This window comes from Mizuhopecten yessoensis, unplaced genomic scaffold, assembly GCF_002113885.1.
Source record: "Mizuhopecten yessoensis strain PY_sf001 unplaced genomic scaffold, ASM211388v2 scaffold10829, whole genome shotgun sequence".
Taxonomy (NCBI): domain Eukaryota; kingdom Metazoa; phylum Mollusca; class Bivalvia; order Pectinida; family Pectinidae; genus Mizuhopecten; species Mizuhopecten yessoensis.
Genome location: NW_018408742.1, coordinates 309,896 through 321,942, shown reverse-complemented (window position 1 = coordinate 321,942; position 12,047 = coordinate 309,896). Strand labels below are relative to the sequence as shown.

The window sequence follows — 12,047 nt, the reverse complement described above, 5'->3', positions numbered from 1 at the left end:
CCCACCGACATCTAATGCAGGTCAGTAGAAGGGTCAGAAATGCTATTTCTTTGACCAGTAATAAGCCCACCGACATCTAATGCAGGTCAGTAGAAGGGTCAGAAACGCTACTTCTTTGACCAGTAATAAGCCCACCTACATCTAATGCAGGTCAGTAGAAGGGTCAGAAACGCTACTTCTTTGACCAGTAGTAAGCCCACCCTCCTAAGATGAGGTAGACATAATGTGTTGAACACCTGGACTTATTGCAGGTTAGTATAGTAGATGAAATGTTGGTGTGAACTGTGCGATAAGTTTACAAGGTTTGAACAATTGAACTCTGATTGTGTAGAGATAGATGTAGGTTAATAGGAACGTTGATCTACAGGGTACGGAGATGTTCTCTGGTAGAAACACATTCTCCGATCAAGCAAGTCCTTCACACTTTTGATCTTGGTTCTTTTTAATTTGTTAAGTGTAACATTATTGATCTGTATAAAGTATCGGCAGCAATATATTTGAAATTTCCAATGTGTCAAGATAGCAAGAAAGTATACAGTACTTATTTTTATACGCCCGTCAAATTTGACGGGAGTAATATGGTATGGGGTTGTCCGGCCAGCCGGAAACTTGGTAAACATCACAATCATGATGTGAAATTGTGTCTCCCTTAAAAGAATTTTGATTCAACAATTTTTATTAAAGTTTAATTGCCCTTTGTTAACTTCAGTATTTCATTTTTGTCCGGCAATCGCCTATTACATTAATCGACCAATTTCTTTGAAACTTAGTACACATAATAATCATGATATGAAGTTGTGTCTCCCTTAAGGGAATTTTGATTCGACGGTTTTTGCAAAAGTTATTGCCCTTTGTTCATTTCAGTATTTGATTTTTTGTCCGGAGATTTTCTCCTACATTTTTTATAGCATGTCAGCTAACCACTCTTAGAATGATGCAGATCTTATTTCAATGTAAGAAAGTATATAACGCTATATGACATTCGACGGGCGTATATTGTTCCGCCCCGCGGTACTCTTGTTATCTGATAATGAACACCATAACTAAGTATATTATCATACTTGAAGTAAAAGATAACAAGTTAAAATTTTAATTGTATATGCAAAAGAAAGACTTTTTTTTTTAGTTGATTCAAATTTAAATTTAATTTAGACAGTTTTACTTTAAAACTGTAAAAAAGTAATATTCTATTATATATTCCTAAGCACTAATGTACATTTTCTGTCAGGGTATTAGCACACTCACACTGTATTGAGATGTATAACAACAGCTGTAGACATCAAATCTACTAAATTTTAATCACATTTTGGCATATAGTAAAGAAACAAAAAAGCTCTTCTGGCATATAGTAAAGCTACAAAAAAGCTCTTCTGGCATATAGTAAAGCAGCAAAAAAGCTCTTCTGGCATATAGTAAAGCTGCAAAAAAGCTCTTCTGGCATATGGTAAAGCAACAAAAAAGCTCTTCTGGCATATGGTAACGCAACAAAAAAGCTCTTCTGGCATATAATAAAGCAACAAAAAAGCTCTTCTGGCATATGGTAAAGCTACAAAAAAGCTCTTCTGGCATATAGTAAAGCTACAAAAAAGCTCTTCTGGCATATAGTAAAGCTACAAAAAAGCGCTTCTGGCATATAGTAAAGCTACAAAAAAGCGCTTCTGGCATATAGTAAAGCTACAAAAAAGCGCTTCTGGCATATAGTAAAGCTACAAAAAAGCTCTTCTGGCATATAGTAAAGCTGCAAAAAAGCTCTTCTGGCATATGGTAAAGCTACAAAAAAGCTCTTCTGGCATATGGTAAAGCTACAAAAAAGCTCTTCTGGCATATAGTAACGCAACAAAAAAGCTCTTCTGGCATATAATAAAGCAACAAAAAAGCTCTTCTGGCATATGGTAAAGCAACAAAAAAGTTCTTCTGGCATATAGTAAAGCAACAAAAAAGCTCTTCTGGCATATAATAAAGCAACAAAAAAGCTCTTCTGGCATATGGTAACGCAACAAAAAAGCTCTTCTGGCATATAGTAAAGCAACAATAAAGCTCTTCTGGCATATAGTAAAGCAACAATAAAGCTCTTCTGGCATATAGTAAAGCAACAAAAAAGCTCTTCTGGCATATGGTAAAGCAACAAAAAAGCTCTTCTGGCATATGGTAAAGCTACAAAAAAGCTCTTCTGGCATATAGTAACGCAACAAAAAAGCTCTTCTGGCATATAGTAAAGCAGCAAAAAAGCTCTTCTGGCATATAGTAAAGCTGCAAAAAAGCTCTTCTGGCATATGGTAAAGCAACAAAAAAGCTCTTCTGGCATATAGTAAAGCTACAAAAAAGCTCTTCTGGCATATAGTAAAGCTACAAAAAAGCGCTTCTGGCATATAGTAAAGCTACAAAAAAGCTCTTCTGGCATATAGTAAAGCAGCAAAAAAGCTCTTCTGGCATATAGTAAAGCTACAAAAAAGCGCTTCTGGCATATAGTAAAGCTACAAAAAAGCTCTTCTGGCATATAGTAACGCAACAAAAAAGCTCTTCTGGCATATAATAAAGCAACAAAAAAGCTCTTCTGGCATATGGTAACGCAACAAAAAAGCTCTTCTGGCATATAGTAAAGCTACAAAAAAGCTCTTCTGGCATATAGTAAAGCTGCAAAAAAGCTCTTCTGGCATATGGTAAAGCAACAGAAAAGCTCTTCTGGCATATGGTAAAGCAACAAAAAAGCTCTTCTGGCATATAATAAAGCAACAAACAAACTGACAAAACTGTGAGCTGTTTTGATAAATTGATTGTAAAACTGAGATAATACTACATAATTAGGGATAATATTTTTCACAATGAAACATTTAAAATATCTGTGCTGATTTCAGTTACACTGCTTGTGTTAAAACACACATGAATTAGCCTGTAAGATATCTGTATCAGTGGACAGAACACCGGATATTAGGCTGTCAAGCAAAATGGAGTATTACCCAAGAAGCATAAAAGAGTGTTTTGTTGAATGAACTAGCTCTTCCTAAGCTGATTCTGTTGACAGCGTAATGTTTGTTTGAGAGATCTTTTGTGGAAGGTATTTATACTCAACCACATGCGACCATGTTCTAAATCGTCTGTAATATTATTTGTCCGTTGACAAACTCATGAACGTGCAGTGGGCCGATTCTAGCTGGTCGGACGAGTTTATAGTGTGGTCACAGTCTTATGATTGATATTCAAAATCAATCTTAAACTTTTATGAAATGTTTTTTATTTAACTTTTAGAGACTTAAATCATATTAAATCAGGGAATTCAAATAAATCTTGAATTTTCACAAATAAAATATCTGGAATTAATTTTAAAGACTTAAATCATATTGAGTCAGATATTCAAGTAAATCTTAAATTTTCATAAATAAAATATCTGGAATTGCTCTTAGAGGCTTAAGTCCTATTTAATCTGACAGTCATTTTTAGACTGACATCGACATAAATTTCTATGATTTTTTTCAGAAAACAATATTTTACCAACAAAAAGACTTTCAATATTAAGTTTCATAAAAATATGTATCACTATTAAATTTCATAACGATATTTCATTTTAAATACTATGATGTGACAGATTCTTAAAATTGACATCATACAAAAATATTTTTTATTGATATTTTAAAAAAAAATTAAAAAAATTACAGTAGAGAGCTGATCATATTGAATTTCTAGTTTAACCCGTTTTTGTGTGTGGAGGTTATTTATTGAACTAATTGGTGTTGACACTCCGAGGAGTCTCATTACCCAGTATGACGACAGAGCGAAGGTGTTACTCAGGATAGGTCTGTGGCAGTTGAACCCTGATCTGTAAGATTGGCTAGGAATATTTTGATAATTGATTACACAATGTTTCCACATCGTGCCGCAGTGTGTTCCACAAGCTGACAGCCGAACCAACAGCATGCTTTATCTTTCCTCTTTCTTCACAGTTTCTAAACATCTCTGCTGTTGATCAATGCTCCATTAACCAGGCGGTTTGTCTCCAAAATCCACCGACACGTTTTTTTTCCGTGGAAGGCTGTCCCTGAATTGTGATAAAGGACATTGGTGAAGACAAACTTAGGAGACGGGGGAAATGTTTCATGTCTGCAAGTGATGGAAAAGGTAATACTACCAGAATTTAGGTGTCTGTCGGCTCATTACTGGACAGGGGAGCAGTGCAGATTAGGCCAAATTGGACTTGTATACTCGGCTAGGTAGCATCGATGTGCATCATATCGAACTGATAGCCAAAGGGGAGACTCCAGGCTACCTCCTACCACAGTAGTTCCCTGTACTACTACCATCATGTGGAAATCAGGCTAGCGAGCCTAACTGGAGTGTATCTAAAACTGGCGTACTACAGAGACAAACACACAGGATTACAGAATTGTATATGGTTTCAGCAATGTAATTATGTTGGTGAACTTACAAGGAAACTTGGAAGAACCAATCTGAAACAGCACTTCTGGGAGTTTCCTTTAATTGTACAACAACAGGAGCAATATCTCCTCAAGGTTAAATCTGTGAGATTGTGTATGGAGTTCCCAAAGAATTTCCAGGAAAAATTGTACGCTTTATCTCATGAACATTATGATATACATCTTTTGGGTTGTTAATACCGTTATAAACCTAAGTAAAAAAGTTCCTGGATAATTTTCCTAAATTGAAAAAGAGAGGATAACATGTTTGAATGAAGAATAACGTGGACAAAATGCTTGGATGTCAGAACTAGTATGGATAATGTCCTTGGATCATGAATAGTTTGGGTAAGAATCTTTAATCAAGAACAACCTAGATGACATTCTAGAATCAAGAATTACCTGGATGATATTTTGGAGTACAAAATAATCAAGGAGACATTTTTGAAACCTGGACAACACTGGAATCAAGAATAGTCTGGATAATAATCTTGGATCTATAATAACTTGGATGACATTTTAGAAAAAACCTAGATAACAATCTTGAATACATAAAAGTAAAACAATAGCCGGGATAAATATTCTTGAATCAAGAAATTGTTGAAATTTTGATGTTTAATTCCAGAATAACTTTGATAATATTGGATATATTTCAAAGATAACAAAATTTTGCATGAGGTCATCAGTGTACCAGCTAGATATGTATATATACTTCTTTTTATCGATAAAAAATAAATAAACTATGAGTAGCACATCATAGCAACACTGGGACTTATTTTATCCTGGAGCTATTTACAACCTTAGATTGACTGTCATTATCTGAGTTGAAGAATTCTGTTTGACAGATTGTAAATGCCTGTTCTAATATTGTAATATGTGACTTCGTCCTAAGGACCAACCCTGCACCACTCTCGACCTGACATTTCAAAGAACGGCAACAAAACTTCAGATAGTATAATACTACAGGTCTGTGACAATGCCATCAAAATGCCTTCTAGAACCGGCACCAAAAACACGAGGCATTTCATCTGGATAATGCCTTTATAACAACTTCTTACTCCTCGGGATCGTACATCTGGGTGTAATGCGCAAACACTTTGTCGGGAGTGCTATAGAATCACATGTTCGTGTGGCAGAGGTATCAAGAAATATTGTCTCTGTTACACAAATTGCATTGGAGTCGTTTTTTGTGGAAATATGAAGAAACCATCAATGGAGCCTGGTTGGATATTGCCTATAACAATGACAGCCAGCTTTTCCCAGTTTTTCAATAGCATTCTAATTAAGGACAAGAATTGAAGGTGCCTCGTGGAATACAGCTGTAAAGGTTCACGATTGATGTGTTAAGTGTTGCTGTTGTAGAGTGTGCTTACTTGACCTCTGTTGTCAGGGCAACAAGCTTAAAGACAATCGACAGATTCAGTGTTGATGTAGCAATGTGAAACAGTATTCTGTAATGATTTTGAAGGTTCCTCCATGTGGAAGAGATATTTCTTTGGACTGTTAGTGTTTACAGAGAGTGCTTACACCATAAGGGGATAAAATAATATTACTGAAGTAGAAATATTACAAGGGTATTAAACATGTGTAAAAATAATAAAAATAAATTTCAGTAGCTTAAAAACATTTCGGAAGGTGGAACTTAGAGAAGTGTAAAATGTTTATCAGATAAAATGTTTACTGGAATATAAAAAGTTTACCGGAGTGTATGATACATACGACTGTAAAAATACAGGTGTTTAAGACGTTAAACGAGTGTAAAACATCTATGTGAATGTAAACAATACTGGATGATAATGTTAATTGGAGTGTAAACCTTTACAGGTGTCTGAAACCTCACAAAGTGTTGCAAAAAATGGCTGGATCAATTTCTGTGATAATAAAAATACAAGCATGAGTGGGATGTAATATTGCTACCCTGAGGCGATGTCTATTCCTGCCTCACAGAGAAAGAATTTTAACAGTGACTGTTCAATGGAACTATGATGTCATGGGCGCTATGACAGCTGATGGAATAAGTGTGTCATGGCCAAGGAAGGTCACCCTGGATTAGGTGAACATTTTTCTGTGAGTGAAAACTTCCAGATATCTATTTAACTGCTTTTGAATGGGATTTGGATTCACCATGTCTAGGAAATACGAAGTGAGGGACCATTCCAAGTACTGGAAGTGTCTGTGCTGTTGGCACATACAGCACACAGAGTAAGTACCACAGCATACCACTACACAGTATACCACTACACAGCATACCACTACACAATATACCACTTCACCACTACACAGTATTCCACTACACAATATACCACTACACAGTATACCACTACACAATATACCACTACACCACTACACAGCATACCACTACACAATATACCACTTCACCACTACACAGTATTCCACTACACAGCTTACCACTATACAGTATACCACTACACAATATACCACTACACCACTACACAGCATACCACTACACAATATACCACTACACAGTATACCACTACACAGTATAGTTTAATACTCCAAGTGTTTCCCTCCTCATCTTCTGTGTGATCTCCATCATTGTCATACTCCTCCCATAAGTATATTACTTATCTCACCTGCTACAACAATTAAACAACAAACTTCTATCTTACCCTACAAACATCATCTACCCACGATGTTAATTAAATTGCTTTACTGCTACCCATATATCAAACCCTTCACCAAGTCTGTATAGTCAAAATACCCCTAACTCATCTAAACTTGCCCATGCCTATCCCCACTTCTACCTATTACTGCTACCTTTATCATTAACATAACTCCTATCCCCACCCTCCCCCACCTCTTACTTTGCCTTTACATCCGTACAATTCTATTAAAAGATATACTCCTTATACCCACCCCACTCCTATACAGTTTACCTTTCCATGGGAACTGGGAACCTCTTGTGCATTGCATGCATAGGAAATACAAATATTTACCAATTTCAAAATGTTAGCATATTTACTGTACACACACATTTTCTGATGGTGCTTTTGTGATAAATACAAATTGACGAGAAAGCAAACAGCAAGCAAGACAGCCTCTTCATATCAGGACATTGTATACGTGTAGTATTATCGTACTGCCGATCAGTGACAGATGAGCAGTAGTGATGGAAATTGTCTTTGACAGTACCAATTATTGTTATTATCATAATATACTTAGGCCTTATTATGTTTGGTTTGTATAGGAACATTTAAACACGAGCCACTCTGCTGCTGTCGGATATCTCTTACACCATCCAATACAGTCACAGATACAATAGTAGATGTATCCCCGAGATACAATCGTAGATTTATCCCCGAGATAAAATCGGATACCAGCTTTAGATTCTGTGCAGCACATAAAAGTTGATATTTAACTTCCTTGAGGTGGGATTACCCTGAGGACACACACACCGTACACAGAACTGTTACACAGTATAAAAACATTAACATGATTCATACCTAGTAAATCATCTCTAAGGTGACTTAGTAAGCTGAGGGATTTTGTTCTGCCTAGAAAGAATATTATGAAGGATATGTTCTTTATTCACTGCCTCAGCTGATTTAGTATTCTCTGTACTTTATTGTTAAATGTTATTTATTAATTAAGAAGGATGACATATGTTACTGTTTATCTTACCTATACCAAACCTTGTAATTAGAAATGTGGAGTAATGTAATCTTCTTTATTATTTAACCAAATAATCACCCTGGATTCTTAACAGATTTGAAAATTTAGAAATATAGCTGAATCATCTATAATTTTCCAAAATAACCATAACAGACAATTGTTTTCAAGCAAGATGGTAAATTTTGGTGACAGTACAAAATACTTGGACAAAAAAAAGGATTAAACATGCATATAAGAAATGGGCTGATAATAAGGTTAAAGAAATAATGTGGTAAAGATAGTGTATTGGGGGTGGACAATAGGACAAAGAGTATTGGGGGGAAACATAGAGTATTGGGGTTAGACAAGGGGTATTGGAGGTAGACAAAGAGTGTTGGGGTTGACATGGAGCATTGGGGGTGGACATGGATCATTGGGGTGGACATGGAGCATTGGAGGTGGACAAGGGGTATTTGGGGGTGGACATGGAGCATCAGGGTGGACATGGAGCATTTGGAGTGGACAATAGGACAAAAAGTAGTGGGGGAGGACATAGCGCATTGGAGGTGGACAAGGAGTATTTGGGGGTGGACATGGAGCATTGGGGTGGACATGGAGCATTTGGGGCGGACAATAGGACAAAAAGTAGTGGGGGAGGGCATAGCGCATTGGAGGTGGACAAGGAGTATTTGGGGGTGGACATGGAGCATTGGGATGGACATGGAGCATTTGGGGTGGACAATAGGACAAAAAGTAGTGGGGGAGGACATAGCGCATTGGAGGTGGACAAGGAGCATTTGGGGGTGGACATGGAGCATTGGGATGGACATGGAGCATTTGGGGTGGACAATAGGACAAAATGTAGTGGGGGAGGGCATGGAGTATTGGGGGTGGACAAGGGGTATTTAGGTAGACATGAAGTATTGGGGGAAAACAAGGAGTATTAGGGTGAACAAGGGGTATTTTTGGTGAATATGGAGTATTTTGGGTGGACAAGAGGTATTTTTGGTGGACAATGAGTATTGGGGAAAAACAAGGGGTACTGGGGTGGACAAGGGGTATTTTGGGTGGACATGAAGTATTGGGGAAAAACAAGGGGTATTGGGGGTGGACAAGGGGCATTTTGGTTGGACATGGAGTATTGGGGTAAACAAGGGGTATTGGTGCTGGACAAAGAGTACTGGGGCTGGAAAAAGGGTGTTGGGGCTGGACAAAGGGTATTGGTGCTGGACAAAGAGTACTGGGGCTGGAAAAAGGGTGTTGGGGCTGGACAAAGGGTGTTGGGGCTGGACAAAGGGTGTTGGGGCTGGACAAAGAGTATTGGGGCTGGATAAAGGGTGTTGGGGCTGGACAAAGGGTGTTGGGGCTGGACAAAGGGTACTGGGGCTGGACAAAGGGTGTTGGGGTTAGACAAGGAATTTTGGTTTTGGACAAGGGGTATTGGGGATGAACATGGAGTNGGGGGGGGGGGGGGGGGGGGGGGGGGGGGGGGGGGGGGGGCTTTTCTACATTAACCATATGCTTCATAAATATTGATTATCAGAAAAGGAATCAGAAAATTTGTTGCTGAATGTGTTTTGCTATCTGGAGCTGTGATACCACTGATACAGCAACTGACACTGTTTTGTAAAAAATGAAATTTTTTATCTGCAAGAAGATATCTGAAAAAAAATGAGCTATGACTCAACATAGATACAGGAAATAGAGCAATCTTCTATTACTGCTGGGGAATAGTGATTCATTCACATACCCTTTAACCTTCAAGATAGTTTACGAATACTTGAATTTTAAATGTATATATATAATAAAGAATTACAACCTAACACCATTGTGATTTCAGATATCATTGATGTGGTGATTCAGAATGAAAAGTGTCATGTCTCACATTTGTATGCCACAAGTAACAAGAAAATGTCACAAAGTCACAGCTAAGGCATTTTCTGCCGTAAATATTCCAAAACGTGTAAAAATACATGCTATAGCTGATAGTTTTATTTTTGTGACACTTGCTGAAGCTCATTTTCATAAAAATCCTATGCTGTGTAAGTTTCGTTTGCGACCTTATGTATATAAATTTATGTGAATTTGCAAATTTTATCATTTCTTCTCCAAGTCACATAGACTTAAATGACCTGGAGGTCAGATGTTGCGTGTGTTAACCTGAGAATCCTGGTTCCATTTTAACTGATGACCTTTTTGGCTATAAAACATGGTATAACATACAAATTAGGGGCTGGGGCTCTTATCAATGTGACGGGGTGGATTGGGTTTTAATTGATAATTTCATGCCTGGTTTACACCATGGCACACACTACTTATAACACTATAAAACATCTGTCATTGAACACACAGTCATGCTTGTAGAGTGAGATAGTTGGTTATATATTTAAGCATGGGCCTGGTAAGTGTAACAAATAAACAGTACTGGCAGAAAATCATTCACATACATAATGGAAAGTAATAAATAGAAATTTCAAACTGCTTGGAAAATAAATGAATGAAATGACTAAATGAAATACAAAGTCCGTAAATCAATTGTAAATCAAAAATTTAACACCACAAATATTCTTTTGAATTTTACAGTTTGATGAAATTAATTATTGTAAAAAGAAAGTTTGAAAAAGAAACATCCCGAGATCTGAATACAAATGTTTTCCCTATTGATTCTAACTTGGAACTGCATGAGTTATCTCCCTTTCTCTACCATATCTTCCTCCGTCTCACAACCAACTACCTCTGTGCTTTCAACTAGGCCAACATTGAAGATTAATATAGGTTTACTTGTGTCATAATCGTTTTAAAATATATTCAGTTTAAATTTTAAGAAACAGCTTGCCAGATTATATAACTGGTTTAAATTATCCACCTTAGATACGAAAACCTAACCATAACAGTTAAATCCTGGATGGCAGAACACATCCTTCTTTGAAAACGTGAACCTATATAAACGGAAGCCTGAAAATCAAAAAACCTTTGAAAAGCAGCTCTTCGTCAAAGTACCAGCAAAAATTGTATGATCTAAAAAGTGTCCATTTTTGGAATTGGGTTGGGACAGGTTGAAGGATAAGCATTCTCGGAATTGCTGTAGAGAGTGTTACCATCATATGCAAACATACTCCGAAAGATAATGTATGCATATTTCACTCCCACAAAATACCCACACACATGATAAAGTGGACACATATTAAAATCTTGTTCCCATACATGTGTGCTTTCTGCACATTGACACATGTATTTTGATATTTTGTAGTTAAAATAATCAGGATATGAAAATTCATATTTTATTATTTCCCCTCCATTTCATGGGAGGACGGGGTAGCCTATGGATATTTCATTATGTTTTGGTCAAACTTTATACAAAGGTCAAGTAAGATAGTACCTCAAGTGTATCCATGTTTCACGGTTCTAGAATTAAGGCCAAGGTCACTACTACTCTATATATAAATTGTCAACTGTTGTAAAAAGATTTTAATCAAACTTTATACAAAGGTCAGGTATGAGTACTTTGGATAGCTTTGTATTACAGGCATCAACGTTCATTGATATCATGGCTTTTTATAGAAATTGTCCAAAAATGATGCTGATTGGCATGAGATCATGATGTCTCCAGCAGACATTCAAGTAAGCATGCATATACATCTGTACATATGGAGGCACTTCCTTAACAACCATCACTGTTGATAGGACGTTAAACAAAATAACACCAAACTAAATTGGATCATGATAATTCATGTCTTTTAAACAGTTTCTAGTTTATACCCAATTTTTAGGTCACCTGAGACAAAGTCTCAAGTGACCTATTGCGATCGCCTTTTGTCCGTCGTCGTCCGTCGTGCGTCCGTAAACAATTTACATTTTTGACTTCTTCTCCAAAACCCCTGAACCAATTTCAATGAAATTTTGCAGGGACCTTCCATGGACAAAGGTCAACAAAAATAGTTGCCGGTTTAGTCCTAAGCCCCCAGGGGCCTGAGGGGCGGGGCCAAAAAGGGTCAAATTGACTAAAATTTCAAAAATCTTCTTCTC

General features: G+C 37.0%; 1 protein-coding gene across 4 annotated transcripts in view; it reads left to right on the top strand.

Annotated features, from left to right (window-relative positions):
• LOC110462783 (rap1 GTPase-activating protein 1-like) overlaps nucleotides 1-12,047 on the top strand; it is a 232,555-nt gene that overhangs the window by 96,549 nt on the left and 123,959 nt on the right. The window contains exon 1 of one of the 4 annotated variants that reach the window (XM_021516951.1): nucleotides 6,520-6,611. The exons of the other annotated variants lie outside the window; for them this stretch is intronic. Within the exon in view, the coding sequence (XP_021372626.1) occupies nucleotides 6,535-6,611 (77 nt within the window). The 5' untranslated portion in view covers nucleotides 6,520-6,534. Of the gene's footprint in view, nucleotides 1-6,519; nucleotides 6,612-12,047 lie in introns of those variants that run through there. 4 annotated transcript variants of the gene reach the window in all.